The 23,344-nt window shown below is 28.7% G+C and overlaps 1 protein-coding gene, 1 long non-coding RNA gene and 2 pseudogenes across 7 annotated transcripts; 1 reads left to right on the forward strand and 3 right to left on the reverse strand.

Moving 5' to 3' along the window:
- Positions 1-28: 28 nt before the first annotated feature.
- Apkc (protein kinase C iota type) lies at positions 29-22,615 on the forward strand. 6 transcript variants are annotated; one of them, XM_072020403.1, is made up of 10 exons: positions 29-261; positions 4,346-4,428; positions 5,906-6,123; positions 16,361-16,411; positions 17,761-17,846; positions 18,840-19,125; positions 19,757-20,209; positions 20,974-21,446; positions 21,710-21,825; positions 22,375-22,615. In XM_072020403.1, exons 1-10 carry the CDS (start codon positions 172-174, stop codon positions 22,460-22,462), a joined length of 1,944 nt encoding a protein of 647 aa, XP_071876504.1. In that variant the 5' UTR covers positions 29-171; the 3' UTR covers positions 22,463-22,615. The 6 variants fall into 6 exon arrangements, with proteins under 6 accessions (XP_071876504.1, XP_071876508.1, XP_071876507.1 ...); XM_072020407.1 differs by having other exon boundaries at positions 140-261; positions 4,343-4,428; XM_072020406.1 differs by lacking the exon at positions 29-261 and adding an exon at positions 3,613-3,906.
- On the reverse strand, positions 683-1,784 carry LOC139996206 (pre-mRNA-splicing factor CWC22 homolog; annotated as a pseudogene).
- Positions 1,690-2,526, reverse strand: LOC139996072 (pre-mRNA-splicing factor CWC22 homolog; annotated as a pseudogene).
- LOC139996207 (uncharacterized) lies at positions 7,907-13,364 on the reverse strand. Its single transcript, XR_011802168.1, has 3 exons — positions 13,236-13,364; positions 9,895-10,152; positions 7,907-9,811 (listed from the first exon to the last, which is right to left on the reverse strand). It is a non-coding gene; the product is annotated as an uncharacterized lncRNA (long non-coding RNA).
- Positions 22,616-23,344: the final 729 nt, after the last annotated feature.

Genomic DNA, 23,344 nt, shown 5'->3' on the forward strand with positions numbered 1-23,344 from the left:
GGTTAGCCGTGCTTGCTTCCGAAGGATGCGGAATGGTTGAACCGCGTATCTATGGGTTGTGGTTGTGGCATAGTGTCGGTCTGCTCACAGTCGCGGAGGCGGGGTGGCGACGGCTAAGTATTTAATCACGTGATTCCCCCGTCAAAATAGGCTACATGCTGGTACACCCACATGGTCACATGGATAGAAGTGCATTTATTCCGCGTTCATTGTCAGGGCGAACTTAACACGCGTCGCACACACCATACCTTCATTGTGTCGGTAATAGCTTACTTTAAATACAAAATCTTAATATTCTTGTTAATAACGTAAATTTATATTATAAATAATACTTTTCAGGTAAATCTGTACGAATGACATAAAAGGAAATTTTCTACGAATATTATACAAATGTTATGGTATAAATATTATAATCCCTCTAGCTTGTATGTAAAAGTGAATCTTGGGATAAAATTATAATATTTTAAGAAACAAAATATTGTTATAGAAAATAATTTCTTAGAATTAGTTTATAGTAAATTTTAGTATTAATTATTATTATAATTTAGTATTTTAGTAATTTAGTATTAATTATTATTACTTATAATTTTAGTTATCTTGAAACAGTTTGTAAAAATTTTAAGAGCTAGATTTTACACGACGCTAAGTTTTCTTAAGGTCAGTTAAAAACTTTACACGAAATAAAAAATACTTTTTATATTTATTTATAAATTTTTATGGTAGGTTTTGGATAAAATTTTAAATGTTTCTTTAGATTGTCTGTGAGATCAACCAAATCAATGGACAAAAAAAGAATTTCTTGCGAAACTAGTGTTCTATGAGAAACAATCCATCAAATACATATTTTAACGTAATGTCTTTCACATATTGATGAAATTTCAGTAGTCCCATGTATACAGGAAGTTCTTGAAACAAAATTTTGGTAAATGTCCTATTGGAACTTGTAATGTCTTTGATTAATTTTATACAACAAAAAGCTTCCTACAATATAGAATTAGTAAATAGTAAATGAGCAAAAAATTTCGATATATTACATAATTTATTTGTATCTAAATAGTACTATATGATATAAATCTTAAAAAAGTTGAACATAAATGATATGACATATTTTATCACACAAAACTGATTAGTCAACAATTTAGAGAATGTTTCATATGTTTTCATTTCTGTACAACATTCTAAGAATATATGATATACTTCAGTTTCTTGACCAGGTTTTAGTTGCATTTTCATTAATTTGTGTGCATACTCTTCAAAATCAAATGATGTATGTATTATTAAACATATGGTTCTTTTGAATACAGTTACATTTGTCTCTGTGTTATCTACTATTATATCTTCTTTCCTTGCCACCATAGCAGTACTACTATTTTCATCAGAACTTTCTTTTTTGTCATTTTCTTCTTTACTCTCTGAATCACTGACATCTGCATTTAATATTTTTCTACTTAATTCTTTATATCTATCTTCATTATTAATATATTCTGCATCAGACAAATATATTTAATATATCTTGAGAATCTGTTGTTTCATCTAATGTTATTAAATAAGTAAATGAATTCTCTTCTTCTACAAGATTAAGCTGCTTCATGATCCTTAAATTTGTCTTTTCAAACTTGAAATATAATTTCAATTAGGTATCGAATTTGTTTATCTATTTGTCCTTCATATAATATATTTTCTGACACTTATAATATAGCTTTGATAGCCTTTCTAGAAGTTTCAATTAATTTCATATCACATTTTCTCAAAAATGCAATTGGTATTTCAAACGAGTCATCCATCAGCCATTCTATTTACCATCTCACCTTTACTATGTCATCCACCAGTTCTCAGTAAGAAAGCCAAAATTTGTAAAGCCACAATCTCACTGCTACTCTCACTCAGCGCTACTCTTTGATTTAGCAAATGTGCTATAAATATCCCAGAAGATATACAGAGAGGTTTGTCATTCTTTCTGAAAGCATATTTAAACTGTATTATTAGACATTTCAATATTAAGTGTCCTATATTTGAGAATTTAGAATTAATGATGTGGTGAGGGCTGCATAAATGGATGTAAACATTGATGATGTTGCTTGAGCTTATACAATAGACTTAGCGAGCAAACCTCTACCTCTAACAATATTTTCTTTCAAGTTCTTGAATTATAAGTCCCATATTATTGACATTAACTTTATTAATGTAAACATGTATAGATTTTTTTAGGACTTCCTATGCATGGATTTCCTGATTTATCAATGATCTCAATTTATATTATTCATAACTTTGCTGGTGGTATACAAGCACCACCTGTTCTTGATGTTAACAGTTCAACTATCCGATCTTGCCTTGCTTCGTCCGAAGCACTTGTTTCTTTATCTGTAATTTCATTTTTTCTTTTTTATTTCTTATCATTTTTGTTTTCCTCCCTACGAATTTTTGTTTTTCTCACTGATATACATATAACACTGGATTTGGTGATTGTACGGACGCATAAACAAGTCTAGACAATTCTATACTGAAAGTACTGACAAAACCGTCCATCTTTTGAGTTGAAAAAAATCAAGATGAAGGGCAAGAAACAGGTCCCGTTCTGCGTATGCGTAATACGTATGTATGTATACATAGATACTATGAATGTTTCAGACAAAGACAGAGATACTATATTTATCTCCGTCTGTTTCACAGAGCGAAACCTTTTCTTCTTTTCCATCTTGATTTTTTTCGACTCAAAAGACGGTCGATTTCTTAATATATGCATATACTAATATGAAACCATTAACATTATTATTATATATAAATGGAAGTTTTATAATTAAAGAGTATTCCCACTATCCACAAAAAGTATTTTGTAAAATGTAATATTGTATAATATAGTTTCGTAAAGTAGATTATAACTGAATCTATTTAAAAGGCATAATAATCATAGGATAGAAATATGTATATATTTATTTATTTAAGAAATTATAAATGATATGTATGTAAAATATAAATTTGTTTTCTAACAAAATAGCAGTTATTAACAAATTTCTTAATTACTATGTAATTATATATTTTTGCAATGTTATTGAAGATAACTGCAGAAATTCACCACGCCTTAAAATTCTTACAATTACCTATCGTATCCCAAGTTAATAAGAAGAATATAAAGTACTAATAGCAAAGATTTTTAATTTCTTGTGCAAATAGATTGGTGATACAAATTACGAAAGATGTTTTAATAAATTATAAATTGTAATTATTATATAACTCATATATACGATATTGATATATAAGATATTGTAATAAAATTAAATAATAGCATGTAAGATACAAGTACAAATACTATATATATCATACAATTTTAAAATAAAAGTACATAATATTTAAATACAGCGTTATTATATGCATCTATATACATTTTTTATAATATTATAGTTATATAAATTAATTTAAATCATATCAATATAAATTCACTTGTAAAAGCGGCATTACATATTTATAATTTTTGAGTAAACTGAATAATTTTCATTATATAGTCATGACTGATCGCGATTAATTAATCGTGATAAAATAATTTAGTTGATATTGGAATTATAATGATGATAATTATATTTTTGCTCAAATTTCTTAAATAAATTTTTTCGAAAAATAAATTTTTTTGATAAATGGAATATACCTATACATATGCGTCGTTTTATAGGGAAAATAGAGATTTCCTTATGAAGATATGTATCTAATAAACATGGCGGCTGCCAAGTGATAATGCGTTTTGCTATGTTCAGTGCTTTCCAGTTTTGTGTTTGTTATATGATTCCTTCTAGCAAATAATTTATGAAATAAGACAATCGTTTCTTTCTTTCGAAGAAATACAGCAAAATATTTTATTTGGTGTAGAAATTCAAGCATTTTTCGGAGAAAATTATCGTGCTCGAATTAAAACTTGTACGTATATCAAAATTGAAATAGTTCAATTGAACTAGTTTTTGTATATTACAATGATCATTAATACTTTAATTTGTAAGTTTCAATTATTTTAATTGATTTTTAAAACGTATAAGAATAAATATAGAGAATTGTTCTTTTGAATTTATAGGTTCTTAATCATGTCGTTCTCGTTTATTATGTCATAATAAACTTTTATAGTAACTGATTTAGGAACATTACAGTTACATTATATTATTTCTGAATACAAAAATCTTAATTACAAAATTTGTATATTTTACTAGTTTGAGGAGGAAAGTAATTTAGGAAGGAATGTATAATATTGTAAATAAATAACAAATTTATAATCAAATATCTATTGCTATGTTTATTATTGTGTAATTAATTAATTTATATTAATGTTGCTTTGCCTGATAATAATATAATCTTTTTTCAGTAGGAAGAAGAGTTCCGGTACCAAATAAAAATGCCTACACAGACAATAGAAAGCGATGATATTCGAGTGAAAATCGTTTATAATGGGTAATACAAATGATTTATTTGGAATCTTAATTTAATAAGTTAGAGTTAATAAAACAAGTATATTAAATTGTTAGCTAAAATACTAAAGAAAATAGATATAGAAAAATTTTTTGTCAAATATAAAGTAGTATGTACATGTTTATGACAATAAATATTAATTTGATATTAATTAATATTATTTTATGATATTATTTTTGCTTAGAATATGGCAATGTTAATTGAAATCATGAACTTATGCAATTATTAGTTTAATGCTATTGAGCTTAATACAAGTAACGTTCAATAATAAAAGAAGGTAGTTTAAATATATATATTTTCTTTTCGTAATTGACTTATTTTTAATTTAATAAAAATACCACTATTATTGTTATTACTATTTAAATTACTACTTAGTAACTACTGATAAAATATTTTGTGTACAATAATGATACATGTGTATTAATACAGTTTTATAGTAATAGCTAGGGTTAACGTTAGGTACCTTATAATGTATATAGTACTCGTGCACTCAGTGTATATGTTTATATTTTCAGTATAAAATTATTTTTATGTGAATTTATTGTATATGGATATAAAAATATATACAAAGAAATATTGTTCTCTACTTACATATCTACTTAATAATTTTTGTGATATTACTTTCTAACTTATATTTGAAATTCGTTTATTACCTAAGCTTATAATGAACGAAAGCCTAACATAAGCATATAATAATAATAATAAAATATAAAATGAAAACATAAAAATATATAAGTTTATGCATATAAAAGCTACATTGATAGAATAGTTATGTATTAATGAATTAAGTAAATCGTACACATTTTGTTTCCAAATATATGTACAAAGTTTAATAAAGTATAATAAAAAGGGCAAAATGTAATAAAACAAAAATATAAAATAGGTTCTCATGGTAAAATGTTATTAAAAAATTTAACCAATAATTATTTCAATTATTTATGATTTTATTTGACCATATAACTATTTATACGTAAATAATTTTTATATTTATACTATAACTCCTAGTATTCAATATTTTCCATAAGATTGTTATATGGTTTTGGATAATAATTGTTCTCCAAAATTAAAGATGTATCAAATTATTTAAAATCAAATAATTTTATAACATCATTTACGTGTTATTTATTTCTAGATAAGAAAAGATTATTGTTTAAGTCGTGTAGGATTTCGATAAAATAAAATAAACAATTTTAGTCGTCAATAAAAGTAAAACATATTAAGTTATATACATAAACATAGCCATCAATTTTTGCTAACCTTTTTAAATAATCTGTACTATAATGTTATTTTATTGATTTTTTTTACATTAATGAAAACTAATGTTAAAATTTCAAATTTTGTAAACTGCAAATTAATATACGCGCGCCATTGTATATTATATATAACAAAAGAAGAAATTTTATCATTTTATCAATTTTTAAAGAAAGAGAAAAATTATAATGATTTATGTTTGTATTAGGGAAGTGCAGATTACGTATATCACTCCTGGCATTTCAGTAGACACCTTAAGGGAAGAAATGCGTACAATATGTGGATTTGGTGCTGCAGGGCCAGATCAATTTACAATGAAATGGGTTGATGATGAAGGAGATCCATGTAGGATCGCTTCCCAACATGAATTGGATGAAGCATTGCGTCTCTATGAACTAGAAAAGGATACTGAAATAACTATACATGGTAAGTATTTATTATACCGTAATACATTTTGAGATAATATGTGTCTTCATAAAATTTTCTTATTATTTGAGAAATTTAGATATATTAAAAAAGTTCTTTTTACATTTGAATGAAGTATATATATAAATACAGCATAATTAATGTGTTATGTAAAAATACATAATTAATGTGTTCTTTTGAAACAAAAGTACACATTAATTATACAGGTTAATAGATCTATACCATATAATCATGTAGTAAGCTTCTATTTAAAAGAATTCTCCAAAATATATTATCAAATGTATGGATTGAAACTTTTAAAGCGCAATAAGCAACATTTCGAATTAAAATATAGTTATAATAGCTTTTACCTAAAATAATTTATCTTATATTAATATTAAAATATTGCAAAATTTAAATAACAATACAATTTAATTCAATTACTTACATCCTTATATGTATGTATATGAGTGGCATATAAGTTTGAAAATGCTACAAGTGAAAATTTATTTGTGTGCATATTACTACATGCATATTAATATTTATTATAATTTATTTATGATACTAATCTACAAAATTACATATTTTATTGAATAGTATATATAATATATATATAATATAAATATATATCATATATAATATAATATATATATAATATATATAATATATATAATATGTTTGTATACTATTCAATAAAATACGTAATTTTATATATATATATTTTATATATATTTTTATATTTTATATATATATGTATATACTATATTATATGTCACATTTTTCACATTAAATATATATATCGCGTAATTTATATGACAAAATCCGAATAAATATTTAGTATGTATAATTGAATATTTCATATATTTCACGAAACATTATTAGTTTGAGAGCTATAGTATTTTCTAACTGGTTACATACACTTACGTATCATGTTGCAATAACACGAATGGTGAATCGAGCTTAATTTACTGATGAACTGGATTGAATTTATACATGCCATTGTTTTCATTCGCATTTCCTGTAACAACATTTAAACACTTAAAAATTTTCGCATTCTCTGCAAAGAATTTAAAAATAATTTTTTACATCTTTATAATTAATTAACAGAGAGCATCACATATTTCCTTACGTACTGTAAGTCCATAATTATCCGCATTTAATAATTAGTGCTACATTTAATAATCAGCTTCTATACTAAGTTTAATCTACACAAATATAATTTCTAAGTATACAGGATACCCTAGCAATTGTGGTACAATCGGTAAAGAGGTGATTCAACATAAAAAAACAAGTTGTAAATATAGAATAAAATTTATTCACATGACACTTTGTTTTCAAAAAAGTCGATTTTTAAAATTTGTTAAGTATACTTAAAATTAGCTAATTCTGGTTTGGATAGGCGGTAACAGTCAATAAAAGATTATTTTACATGCGAAAGTGTAAAATCACATTTTTCGCAAAATTCTTAGTACTCAAGAAAATGCGCTCGCGCGTGTATGTTATGTGAAATTTGAAAATCGATTAGGTACATGCACGTGTACCAGGTCAGTTTCTAACTAAACACGTACGATCTTTATTTTCTTGAAGACAAGACCATGAATGACAAAATTTTATTCTATATTTTTTACTTATTTTAGCATGCAGAATAACCTCTTGTTGATTGTTTATTCGTACCTAGTCGGTAATTAGTCAAGTTACGTAGATATATTTAAGAAATTTTCTACTTCGATTTTTTCAAAAACGAAGGACCGTATGAAAAAATGTTATTCTGTACTTGTATTTTCAATTTATTTTTTCACGTAGAACCATCCCCTTGCTGATTGTATCACGGTTGCTGGAACAACCAGTATACAAAAAATACATAATTCAAAATGCCAATAGAAACCAACAAAAAGCCGTTTTCCGTTAAAACGCTAGAAAATAGAGCGCATTTTAGAAGGATGGAATAAATTGATAAAAGTGCTAATCAGAAGACGCAATGGAAGAGTGAAAAGTGAACGCAGTGAAAGAATAATAAGACGAGGAGAGCATTACAGAAAAAGAAGAAACCATAAGCGAAGAATATTGAGGACGAGGAAGAGTTGAAAACAGATGGGGGGGGGGAAGGGTCGGGTAGTTTGTTGAAGAGGAATCAGTCCTGTTTTCCAGAGTATGCCTTTATTCCAGCGTTTGCGCATTTCGTGGAGTAAAGCGCGTCGGGCGGCGGCAGTAGTTAACGAATCCCGCGACAGCAGTCGATATTCTTACGCGGACCGATTAGCTACGAAGTTTTCTCACGCAAGTACGTTTGAACACTCGATTCATACGCATTCAGACATTAGAAGATAATTTATAATTTGTCCAAAAAGACACGAAAAGAAAACAAAACCACGAAACGAATTAAAAATACGAAGTAAAGAAAGCGAAAACTTCGAATTGAGGCAAAAGAGAGAGAGATAGTATTACACGTTGATTAGCCTGAAACGTGTAACGATAACAGAGCACTCCTCTCAGTTCGCGGTGGAAGATTTCAATGGTCGCCAATTCATGTCGAGAGCTGGTGACATCACAGCTTTAACAATCGCTGTCGAAGAGGTAGCAAAAGTGGCGATAAACCAGCATCGATCGCGCTGACTCGTCGCATTCTCAGCCGGGTTCTCCTGCAAGAGGTCGGGCCACGGGTAAAAGACGAGGACAGTGATCATCGGAAGAGCAAGAAGGAGAGAGACAATCCGGGCAAAGATATCCAGTTGAAACGAGACAGAGATAGAGAAAGAGCGTGCGCACCTACCTCTAGGAAGGAAAGTAGGGAAAATTTGGGGTGGGAGTTAGAGGGTAGTAGCGAGCAAAAGACGGGAGCCAGTGGTGTATTACTGCTGGACGATATTAGACAGCCAGGATAGACGAAACAAAAATACTTCAAGATAAATACTACTAAATTAAAATGGCGTGGGGCTATTGGAGCGCAACGTCGGTCAGCGATCGGGGTCGGTCGCCGCGTCGCGAGAAAGATAAACAACAGCATCAAACGTTGCATCAGCACCAGCAACAACAGTATCACCAAGCTGAGACGGGAATTTCACAGGGAATGTACGGTGTGCAGCAAGTGCAAGGTGAGCTCGCTGGCTCCTCCTCTGGCGTGTCTACAGGGCCTGGTGTCGCAGTGGAGGAACCACCCTGCAGTATGATGATACAGGGTGGTTCCTTCTATTCTTACTCCGCGGCTACAGCGGCTGCGGCTGCAGCTGCTGTTGGGCGAAGGATTCCTGGCGTCGAAGGAGGACCCTCCACCTCGTCTACTGCTATCCAAGTCCTACCACGAGATCGACCAATCAAATCGAGCACCAGCACCTACCCGCCGTCGCCCAGTAGCGACTCAGCGGAATACGAACAGCCTATTGCCGGTTTGAGAACAGAATGTTCGCCTCATAACAGTCCTCGTGACGATATATTCGCGCAGCCTGGAACCTCCTCGTCCAGGATTAAGTTACTCTGCGATAAAGGTATCGATGATACTTCCGAGGTTGATATCGATGAGGTTACTGCAACAGAGATGATGTACGCGACCGCTAATCGAGGTATAGGGACTAGTACATGTCGTGTTCACGGACCGTGTAATCCTCAGCCAGATTCTGCACCGACTATGCCATCTTTGATCGATGATACAAGCGGATCTTCGCAGTTTTGGTTCAACGACATCACCTGGGGTAGGTTTTCACCTGGCTCCGCGCTAAAGGCAATTCAATCTTTAAAAAGGCCGATTATTTATTGCTACGAAGCACGATAATAGAATACTCTGTTCTAATTACTTACTGGAAATTATTGTTTTCCTAGTTTTTTTCTTTTTCTTTCTCTCTCTTTTCCTGGTTTTATAGATGGTTTCAGATTGCACGTTATATAGGTATTGATTTAGACGAGCAGCTGGTTTTTAGTGATAAGAATGGAGCAATGAGTCGAGTACAGAAGGAAGTCGATCGATGTCGATCGAGAGAAATCTAGTGTCTTCTTCTTACTTGAGACGCTCACATATCCGCTTATTTTATCTGTTCTAGCTTGCATTTTTCGCTGTCTCTGTGCATACAAATAAATTGTATTATGTTTGTTGTTCCAGTTTAAGATATTTAACATATGACATGCTTTCGCATTCGAAAATTAATTAATTAATATTATTTTTAATGTTTTCTAATATTTATGAATTTTATTGAAAGTAAGTTTTATTTGAGAATACAAGGTTATTGAATTCTCGTTTTATTAAAGAGAAACCGAACATTTTTATTATGATATGAATATTTGAAAACAAGTTATAGTTATAATTATTAATATGTAAGAAGTTTCCTTTAATTTAACGATTGTTTATTAATTTCGTTTCTTTTTGGATAGAATTTGTATAAAATAGTTCTACAGTTAATTATTTTAATTCTTCAGAATTTAGAGAATTTATGAAAAGGAATTTTTGGATTATCAATTAATCAATTCATAATGAACAAAAAATAACAAAATCTCGAAAGTTCAAACGTAATGTTCAAATTAATAAAAATAAACTAAAACAAAATCTCTCTTTCCATATTGGTTCATGCGTTGGCTAGAACTGTATGATACACTATACGATATTGCCCTCCATCTAGACTAACGGTAATATTGAAGATCATCTTCGGCTCTACATGCGGTGCAATTCTCATATATCCATACATTACATTTTATGCACTGTACACAATCTTCACTTAAGTGGCTTACGCTATATTTCTCATGATACTTTCATTATTATATCTTTTAGGTTTATTTGCTTTTTGGTTTCATCGTTTGTCAATTTTTATTTTTTAATTTTCGCTATCAAAAGATTAAACAGCAGTTTACGAACATTGAGGTTTGGATTATGATCTTTTACATGCTAATTTTTTCCACTAATGTTGCAACTCAGGACGTACAAACATAATCTCCTGCTTACAAGTAAATACATAGACGAAAATATTCGGTAACAATTTCCGAAATATAATATAAATAGGCACTGTTAATATATTCTTTCAAAGCACTATACATAATACACTTTTCAGAATCGCCAAAAATAAGATTGGGATGCTTAAAGATACAAGAAATTTAATAATTCAATCCAATGTGCTTGCTCTGTAATTTTCTATTGAGAAACTTTTGAATATGATGAAAAATACTTGGCAAATGACTGAAACTTTTTAAATTCGTTGTGGAGATAAGCATGTATACGATTTTGTATAAATTTTCTTTGTTGATGCTGGATCACGTCATTGCGAATATGTTAAATTAAATCTTATTAACATTAATTTAGATTTCTAAATATATAAATTAATTACTTTTATTGGTAGAAAAATTGGTAGATAAAGTTAGTTGGTTCAGAGTGATCAATATTGTGATTTATCATCTTTATGATTCTCTTCTTTCAAGATCATTTCTTTTTTCAAGTTTTGAAGAACAGCGGCATTTTTTAAAAGCGGGATTTGATATTTTCTAAATTTAATTTTAACTTCATAAATTTAACAATTAAAATTAAAATATCTTGAAGTTAAAATACTTCAATAACTTTTTATACATCTAATCTTACTTGAGAAAGGTATTGTTATCCTTCAAAACTCGAATAAAATTATTTTAAGAGAAGAAAATCATGAATCACAATTTTGAACCAATTAACTTTGATCCGGCATAATTTTTTCTATTAATAAAAATAAATAATTTTAAGATATTTAGAAATCTAAGATAAATGAAACATCCCCTATATAATATCTTTTTCTTTTAAATTGTATTATTTCAATTGTACTTTTAGTACACCACTACAAGTTACAATTGACTATTTAGAATATTTTCTTACCTTTGTTTTCAAAAGACTAAGGCAAGAAAGATGTAAACTATATGTACATATGTGTATGAAGGTTACACATTTTTGTAGGATGCTAAAGGGTATTATATTAAGAGAAAAACTATGAAGAAGCTCATTTAAGGAAACGAAGATAATTTTAATATTGTATTCACTTGCGCAAAAAGAATATTTTTATCTTTTGAATTTATAAGACATATAAAATTTCTTTTTTATCTTTTATTTGTTGCTGTTTTTTGTAACACAAATTTGAATCTTCTCTGTTCATAGAGAAGATTTAGAATACTTTAGCTGAATAAAAATGATGCATGATTTTCTATATTTTTCTAAATAAAACTCAATGAAATTGAAATAAAAAGCTTTTTCAGGTCGTAGCTTTTTTTGAATATTTACAATTAATATCTCAATATTTTTTGCAGCTTTACTCAATTAATTGAGAAATAAATGTTTGTTCGATATATATAAAATTACAATATTAAAGATATATATACTAATAAACAATTATTTTTCTTTTTTTTTTTAACATATAGAACATATGTATTATATATCTTTAAGAGTCGATAGAAAAGCAACTGAGAAGAATGCTCTACAGTGAAATATATGGATTTTTTAATTTATGAAAGAAAAACAAAAGTATATTGTTCAAAGTAATTAGATTTTAATCTTTTATAAAAAAAAGTAAAAGGACATGTATTTTAAATAAATAAAAATTGTTTTATTGATTTACAAACTATGTAGTATTTCATGAGTACTTTATACAAATATTTCATAAAAGTGTTTTGAATAAAAAGTATTGTAATTAATTGCTATTGTTTTAGTTTTTATTTATATGATTTGTAAAAAATAAATAGTTAAAAATTTTATGATATACTGATTGATAATGAATTTCGTTTGTATCATTGTTTATTAATTTTATTGATTAATTTTTTTATCGTTTTGTGCCATCGTTTGGTGTACGTATAAGTGTTCTTCAAACTAATCTAGATATAGTATTGAATCTGGATCTGATATTGATATAATTGAATCGCTTAAATAATTTACAATTTTTAAATTGTTTAAATAGTTTCAAATTACTTTCTAAGACAGCTAAATGACTTGAATAATATTAAGATGTTACGATGTTCTATTTAGTTCTTTATTAAAAATTTAAATTTTGTCAACAAACATTTTATAATCATTATTTACCAGGATATATCATGCCAAATTAAATATGCGCACAATACATGCGCACTAAACACTTGACAATATGTCACTAGATATTTTCTCTTACATCACGAAACCGCGATATGCTCTTAAATTACCAATTACTGACCTTTCTTTCATATTACACTTTATTTCGCCGTGAAAATTGGAACAGCATATAAAGATTTCCTTTAATTCCTATAATAGTAGCTTCACAGTTCGATAGTTTCGAGCGATCGATTAACGCGCTCGAGACATAACGGCGGACATTGAAAACAACGGTTGCAACTACGCTAGCGAGGTCTACGGCGATAAAAGCGATAACAACGATCGCATCAATCGAATTTAATGTTATCCGTTATCGGGCCGCGTTTTATGATCAGGTTCTGGAATGAAAGTAACAGTAGGAGATATACTTCGTGCGGCAGGCGACGAGTTTCCAGATCTAATATAGATCGTTATCTTTGTTACACGATTTGGAAGTAGTGTTGGAACACGTTGCGTATATTATCCTAACATCGGTATCTTTACTTTGTCCATGTTGTTTTAAACGGAGCTAAATAGAAATATAGATATAACGTTATGACGACGTTATGCGTTATGCACGATCTACGTTAGTATTCCCATTTATTGTTATATATGATATATCAAAATGTGTTGAACGTGGTTCAAGATATTTTTATGCTTTTATTTAAGTGGATTGTTCGTTAGCTATGAAGAGCAGCTTCATAATTTTGTGACTATATATATAGTCATGCGTATATATAGTCACCTCCATAAGTCACTAGACAGTTGCTAACTTTGAATATACGTAATATTTGTTCTGTATGAAGACTACAGACGAAGAATACGATAAGTTACATTTTCCACGTATCACAGAATATTTTTAAAATTTATTATGTTCTTAATATCACTCTCATATTAGTAAAATTGTTATTTCATTTCAATAATTAAAAATATTAGATCTAAAATATTAAAATATTCTATGGCTTAACTAAGTTGTACTTTTGGCTTCTACAAAACTTCGTTCGTATACACATATACTTCATAATGTATAATTCTCATATATTTGGACGTAACAGGTCTTTTCCATTTTTAGCTATTTTATATTAAAATATTTCGTACAGTGTCATTACAATAAAAAATCAATAAAAATATACATATCGCATATGCATATCGTATTTTTATATAATCTTCATACATATACTTTCTATTATTTGGAATTGGTTGAGAAGTTCATAGGGTTTTCAAAATTGGGTAGTTTAAATATGATACTGTTAGGCCGCCTGTATTAATGAAAAATAATTTTCAATGGTTTTATTTACTAGACATATCCAATTTACAAACATTATGATAAGAAATATTAGGAAACCACTTCAAAACAAATAAATGACAAAATGTCGCTACAAAAAAATAGTGTATACAATTAGCTAATAAAATGTTAAGTATTAGTTTCGATTACCATTTACTAAGATAATTTTATTAATCTTCATTGTTGCAACTATAGAAAAAGTATATATACTATGTAATGTCCCCTGCGTACGAGCAAACTTGTATAAAAATAATTTTTTTTATACATTCATATAAAATATTTAATTATTTTAAGTTAATTCAAATTGCATCGTTACATACATATGTATGTATGTTTAGTCTTCTAAGATAAAATTTTTCTTTAGATTTTAAGAATAATTCATTTCTGCCAATTATTAACAATAGAAATATATCTTTTCTGATGATTCTGTAAGGGAGACATAATGCACTAAATTTTACCGAAAATAAATATAATTTATTATACTTAACTCGTTTATAATTTTTGAAATCCAATATTGCATATATGAAATATCGAGTATGAACGGGTTAAATCGATCAATTTTATATCGAGAACTTGGTATATTGTATTGTTACGATTCATATTATTCTTTTCCTTTTAATTATCATTTATACTAAATACAATATTTGTCGTAATAACAAGTCAAGCATGTTTATATTTCGATATATACTTGATTTATTTCACGCCTCGTCTATAATGAAAAATTTCGCAATTGTGAATATGAATCGCTAGAAGTTGAATGTGTTGGATATTCAAATCTGTTTTAATTTCATTATATTATTATAGTAAATATTTTATCTCAAAGACTTCTTGATTTTATCAATTTTTTCCAATTACTTTGTTTGTTTACTTGCTTCGGCAATACGTGTACTAACATTGAAATGAATGCATTGCATTTGATATAATATAAAATTTCTTAGCATGAAGCAAAATTTCCTGGCGTGATATCTATCTTTTATCTATTAATGTAATTAACGTTAAATTATTATTTATAATTTCTATAATATATAGCATGTTATTTACATGTTTACGAAATGTAATATAATTACTACTTCTACTCTATTAATACAATTAATTTTTATTTATTATTTAAGGTTTCTATAGCATATTATTTATATTTTTAGAAAATTCAATTTTTAATGTACTGATGTTTTTCTTATTTTTGAATGTGTTATGCCGTTTGGACTACCTCCATAGAAGAGAAAATCTTTCTCCGAAACTAAAGTAGGAATCTTTCTTCTTGTAGATCAAACAAAAGTGGCAAAGAAAGTCACGTTAACCGTTGTAAATGTACGTAACCCAAAAGCGTATTAATTTAAACAAAAACCTAGTAATGAATTAGTTATTGAAAAGAGTAGCTCCCCGGACTAATTATCATAGTGATGCCTGTTTTGCATGACTGAATATTCATAAGATATTCTTTTCGTGCCTTACAGCTGGGTTTTTGATCGTTCTGAGTGCACTACGATAAATTAGAGACTCTATATATTACATTATACATAACAAGTTGGTCATGTTCAATTTATTATATATTTATTGTGTATTTCTAGGATATTCAAGGTAAAATTTCTAGTTCAACCATACTGTTCTCTTCAGATCTGTTTCAATTTTATGTTTATTCTCGTAATCATCTTTGCACAGTCTATTTATAAAAAGTGTCTTTTTCTACAAATAATAAGTAACACGAATCATATAAATTCCATAATATTTGTAAAACATTAATCTCTTTTTACAAGGGTCGTTATTAGCTGAAGAATACGCGAGAAGAACAGTAAGGTCAAATAAAATTTATATTTAAAGAAATACATAGTTGACTTTTTTGATATTCATATTTCTATCTCAAACTTAGTCTGTGTTATTTTAATTAACAGAATGAAACCGTAGTACATGATATAAGAGTGAAAAATTATTTATTTTTGTTACAGTTTTTCCTAATGTGCCGCCTGCGCCAGGAATGCCCTGTCAAGGAGAAGACAGTGAGTTTTCATCACCAAAGAAAGAAATTTCTAATCTATTAACATACAGTATTTCACAATTCAACGATTTTTCAATAATACTAGCCAGCGAGTTGTTCAATTAACGATCAGTTTAAGATTTTCTTGTGAAGGAATATGAGTAGCCTGGCTATATCAACCGTTGATAAAAGAAAATGGAGAACGTTGAGGAGAATCGTTCTTTTCTTCCGTCGACGCTTATTCTTTTCGAATGTTATATTGCTACATTTAAAATCAATCAGATCTGTTTTAGTTTTCATGAAACATGGATAATCTTAGCGCGCTTATTTTTAGTTTCATCATTTACATAAATTTATATGTACACCTGATTCTTCATTTATACGATAGAGATCAACAGACTTTTTAGTTTTGCCAAATTAATTACGGTTCTGTAAAAACTTTTTGTCAATTTGTTACTCGTGTAGAAAATCAATAGAAAAATCAATTCCAAACTAATGTTTAAAAATGTATAAGTATCTGAGTGTTGATATAAAATTGTCGAAAATGAAATTTTATATATGTGTTGGATCTTTTGAATCTTTGGATCATGTGATGCTAAATATCGTATAGATTAAAAATCAGGTGTAACATACTATATTAACCCACTAAGGACCAAGCAATAGTTTATCGTAATGTTATGAATAAATGAAAAAATGAATAAATGAAACAACGAACGAATTTCCATTCATAGTCATAATATTAGAAAACAGAATTTGATGATGTAAATAAAAATATAAAATGTTGGGTTAACGCAACGTTGGACTTCAATATGTTAACATGTTAACAAAATTCGAACAGAAGATTCTACTTACGATTAATATGTTTCTATTGCGTTTGTCAATATTTCCAATTTCAAATATCGCGCGCTTAAATAACAAGATGACCTTATCGTGTTTACAAGTTTTATACACGATTGTTTTGCCTTTACAAGATTGTACAATAGTTGAATAGTTTTGACTATCGGGGAATATGGAGGGACTTCAGTCAATCGCAGTTTTACTGCAAATTTTTCAATGCGGTATTCCAACGGGAATATACTTTAAATGCAATTATATCGTAACTTTATAAACGAGATTGTACTATAACTTTAAATGAAATTCGCGTTATATTGCCATAATTAATGAGAAACTAACGTTAAAAACATTCGAATCTCTACGATAGCGCATGTAATATCGTTGACACATGCCTATACATGCCTATTTTGTCCAATTAGTATTCCGGATGAAGTAATAAGAGAAACTGAAATTAAAAACGAGAACAAAATCAGGACAAATATTGAAGATCAATTCTCTGGTTCATTCGTGATATTTATGTTTTTTCATTTTCCAAAGGAAGCATCTACAGACGCGGCGCTCGTAGATGGAGGAAGCTGTACCGAGTGAATGGTCATATATTTCAGGCGAAACGTTTCAATCGGGTAAGCATCATTTCATTCAACTTACTGCTCCACTGTTACTTTCCCCCTTTTTTTCTTTTAGCTCATTATTATGTTTTTATTTTCCACACATCATTCACGCACAATTATACTGTGTCACAAGTTTACAATGCATCATCATTCAGATCACACAGATGAATAAAATTGTAATTTCTGCTCAGAGGAACTTGCTGGCTAGTGAATGTTGAACATCAAATGCTATATTTAATCGTTGATTATAATAATGATTTGCCCATTAATACCTAAGACTGAGAGTAATGTTTCTGTCATTTAAATAATATAGGTCGTTCCCAGAGATGAATGATTCATGTGTAATGTTTAGTGTGTAAAAGTAAGAATGTGATAGTACTATTTGACAGAAGTTAAATAATTTCAATAACTTTATATTAAATAACAAGTTTATTGATTTATTATAAGTTAAAAGTTTTACAATTACAAAAGGAATAACTAATTTCTATATGAGTAGAATAGAACTTTTGTAGGCAATGATTAAGAAAATTGAATGTATGAATGATGGTGTTCTTAGAGTTTCGATGGAAATTTGATAGTACTTGATTTTCTATATACATGTTGTAACAAAGGAGAATTTGGAAATATTATAATATTAATGTTGATTAGATGCAACGATTTTTAGTATCTGGCTTTTTGTTTAAGTTTTTAATAAGAACTGTAAAGTTCTTGTTAATAGATTAGTATTTAATATTTTTTAAAAGATTGGAATTATTCTTAAACCAAAAATCTATTTTTATCGTATTCTTATTATTTAGGAAGGGATTAATACATAATATTGTGAATATAAAAGTGAACCAAATGTAATATTTTTATTCCTTAAACAAGAAGTCCTAAGTAATAATTTGACCTCCCAATTAAATTACCTTGATTTCTTATTCTCAAGATTTCATACGATACTCGAGTTATGTTCAAAATGTGAAAACAGTGACTTTCGCAAAATAATTTCTTGTCTAACTTTCGTAGCGAGCGTTTTGCGCGTTCTGCCAGGATCGGATTTGGGGGCTAGGTCGGCAGGGGTTCAAATGTATTCAGTGCAAGCTACTGGTGCACAAGAAATGTCACAAGGTGGTCCGCAAACCATGCTTGAGTGTGCAACAGCAACAACAACAGCAGATGCCAAGCACCGAATCACAGACGATCGACAGAAACGGCGATCAACAACAGCTTGATTCTGTTCAATGCAGCCCAGTAGCTCATCTAGAGGATGAGATACCAGAGTCGCCAATTATTGAGGAGCATTCACGCAATCGTAAGGATATTTGAATTTTTATATGCAAATTTTAAGAAGAAAATGAATTTTATCTTCCTTTCGTTAGGAATCGTAAAATAGTATTACAAAAAGGAGACTATCGACAATTTGAAATATATCAGGTTTTAACTGATAATTTTACAAATATATGCAAAAAATTTATTTATGTGTTAATATACAGGATAATTATAAAAAACAAGTTACGAACTTTGTATGATTTTATTAGTTGTAAACTATGATTATTTGTTTGAAAATTCAAAAGGGCGCATCTGAAAGATTTGTTATTTGAAAGTATATAAGAATTTGATATCGATGCTACATAAATTATTAAAAATGTAACAGTAGAATATTGTTGAACAATACAAGTAGAATTTTTTGTTGAGAACAATCTTTTATCGATTAAACTGTATTAAACAACATAATATATTATATGTTTAAAGATTTAAAAATCTTAAAACGATAAAACAATGTTAAAATGTTAAAACAAAATATTAAAATAAGCAATCTATATTAAATCATAATTTTAGTATTTGTTCATAAAAACAGATGAACGTTTACCTATTATTCAAAAGATATTATAAAATAAGATTAGACTAAACCTGATTACTTATTGAATTAAATATATTTTTAGGAACTGGAAGTGAAGAAAGGGAGGAATTGCCGTTGGATACATTAAATGATGCTGATAATTCAAATGATATGCAGAGGCAATACTCGTTAAATGATTTCGAACTGATTAGGGTAATCGGTCGTGGTTCCTATGCGAAAGTTTTGATGGTAGAATTGAAGCGTACAAAGAGGATTTACGCGATGAAAGTAATTAAGAAGGCCTTAGTAACTGATGACGAGGACATCGATTGGGTGCAAACGGAAAAACACGTGTTTGAAACCGCCTCGAATCATCCGTTCCTTGTGGGACTTCACTCCTGTTTTCAGACACCCTCTCGTCTGTTCTTCGTGATCGAGTTCGTACGCGGTGGTGATCTGATGTTCCATATGCAACGACAACGCCGTCTTCCGGAAGAACATGCTCGATTTTATGCAGCTGAAATTAGTCTGGCTTTGAACTTTTTGCACGAAAAAGGTAAAAGAAATGCTCTTTGTTATTTCCAGAAAGAACTAGAGCTAATTTCCCTTTAAAAATTAAAATAATGCAAAAAGCAAAATAATTAAATTGGAGAGATTTTATTTATAAGAATTTTCAAAATATTGGATAGAATGCACATAATATACAATAATAAATAAAATACCGTAAGTGAAGTATTGGTTATAACGTTTAGTAGGTCAAACGAATCTTTATCTAGGTTCCATTTCTTTAGTTATTAGTAAGTAGTTATTAATAAAAATAGGAAATAGGAGTAAACTTTTATAAACTTTTTATTATTCTTAGTTACAGAACATATTGGTATAGTTTTTATAGGAAGAGATTAAATATTCTATATATAATTATATTAATATTAATGCTTAAATTTTGAATATTTAAAATGATGGCAAAATTTTATCATTTAATTATGTTTGTTACAATTCACTGAAATATCCTTTGTTAAATTTTGTATATTCCATTGAATTTTTTTATTATGTTTCTTTGATACTATATCAAATCATCTCCAAAATTATATTTATTTGATTAATTTTTGATGTACAAAAACAGTTAAAAATTGAAAACGGTAAAATATTAATTATATGGGGAATATTTACATAATTTTAGATTTAAATTTTCTAGAACAAATCCATTGTTAACACAATTTTTCAATAATCGGATGATACATGAACATATTCAATGTACAAGATGTATGTACAATGTAAAATATATTTGCATTGATTGTGATGTATGATTTCTTTGTGCAGGTATCATATACAGAGATTTAAAGTTAGACAACGTACTACTTGATCACGAAGGACACGTGAAATTAACTGATTACGGAATGTGCAAGGAAGGCGTTAGAGAGGGTGATACAACCGCTACGTTCTGTGGCACTCCGAATTATATAGCGCCTGAAATATTGCGGGGTGAAGATTACAGTTTCTCTGTAGATTGGTGGGCACTTGGTGTACTTCTGTATGAAATGCTTGCAGGTCGCAGCCCATTTGATATCGCGGGCGCGTCGGAAAATCCAGACCAAAATACCGAAGATTATCTATTCCAAGTTATTTTGCAGAAAACAATTCGTATACCAAGATCGTTATCGGTCAAAGCAGCATCTGTGCTTAAAGGTTTCCTTTGCAAAGATCCAAACGAAAGATTAGGTTGTGGTAAAAGGCCAACTGCTTTCCTTGATATTGTTGCTCATCCCTTCTTCAAAGCAATAGATTGGGAAATGGTAATTCTAATAATATAAAAGGAAATATAAAAGTATTAGAATGTTAAAGCATAGAATATATATTTAAGGATATAGTGAGGCTGTAGAAATTGAGAAAAGCTAATTGTAAAATCTCAAACTTTTTTTTTACAAATCTCTATTGATCCAGAGATGTAGAACAATGCCATGATGGTTGTAATAAGTCATTTTCAAATGCCTTGTGTATGATATTAATCATGCAAGAAATGTATTTTGTATATTAAATATTATTAATAAATTTTCAGTTGGAGCAGAAACAAGTAACACCGCCTTATAAACCAAGATTAGATTCTGATCGTGACCTAGCAAACTTCCCACCAGAATTTACAGATGAACCAGTTCATTTAACACCGGATGATCCGTAAGTTTTGTTAAAAAGAATTTACTAATTTATCTTTATGTTTTAAACTAAGAATAAAATTTTAAGTAGTTGTTTTTAATATTAAGTTTCCTAACTCAAAATAAGCTTATATATATATTAATAAGCTAATTTTGAATTTTCTGTAACAACTTAGGAAGTTATGTGATCCCGTGTTTTAACTAACTCTATCTATATGATTAGAATAAATAATATAGAATAACATTTGAAAAAATAGTGACTCGTGACAATATATGGTTCAATGTCAAAGAAAAATTATTGAAAATTTAAATTCAATTTAGTTCAAGTAAATTAAAATATTAGTTTGTAAGGAAATTGTGTCAATAATTTGAATGCCATTTTAAATAAATCAATTTGAAGTTTTTGTATTTTTATACAATAGAAAACGATATGTTTTTTAAGCTTTTATACTTGTATCAATTTTACATATGTTTTCTTTAAACATATATTTATAAACTAGTATACGCTTTCTTAATAAGACAAATACATATATTGATAATAATAAATAATAAATAAATAAATATTTTGCAGGAGAGTGATCGACAAGATCGATCAAAGTGAATTCGAAGGCTTTGAGTATGTGAATCCATTACTTATGTCTTTAGAAGACTGCGTGTGACAAGAACCGCTTGTTATTGTGCCACGTCATACTCAAAATCAGCAACAATTACAGTCATGTTACATGTACGAATTACAAGACAAACTTGCAAAGCTTCGAATCGATCCCCTATTGAACATCGGCTCAAGAAATCGAGGTTATCATAACAATGTTTTTTTAATGACATACTCCGAAGAGAATGAGAACGACAATAATTATAACGAATATCGGTTATCACCACCTTTTCCATTCCGGTACGAAAATCCGATATGCTCCAGTTCTCTAAGTATCACAGATGTTACGTACGGCTTTAGCAATAACAATGAGATCATTAGTAACTACGATGAACACAATTACGATGATGAGGAAGATGAAAGTCCGAAGAAAGGGCTCTTGAAGCAAATGTTTTGCCTTCCATTAAATTAAGCTAAATAAGGCTTATTTAATATTACGAGATTGCCTCTAATTAATAGCTAATATAAATTTTGTAGATTGCAAGAGATTTGAAACCTGTAACGAAGTTAAAGTTTACAGAATCCTTGTATTAAGTATTGGAAGAAAAAAGTATTTAATTTGCGTCACATATATATGATCGTGTTGAACTCTTCTTTCACATGGTGCTGCAATTTAAGCGTTATTAATGGGTATTATTTTCAGCTATTTTTAGAAGAGAAATTAATTAAAATGGAAAATGTACCTGACTGCTTCGATTAATCTCGTAGGTAATATGTCATTCCGTTGCGCAGTCGTTCTATTAATATTTACGAGCATTGTACGATCTATTATATCGCTTGCATGAACGTATTCACTAAAAACAATAGCAACAAAATATTTCTAACGAACTAATATCTATTTAAGAAAAAAATATTGTATATTATAGATTAATTACGTTTGAGAAAAAAA

This window comes from Bombus fervidus, chromosome 17 (genome assembly GCF_041682495.2).
Source record: "Bombus fervidus isolate BK054 chromosome 17, iyBomFerv1, whole genome shotgun sequence".
NCBI classification, from domain to species: Eukaryota; Metazoa; Arthropoda; class Insecta; order Hymenoptera; family Apidae; genus Bombus; species Bombus fervidus.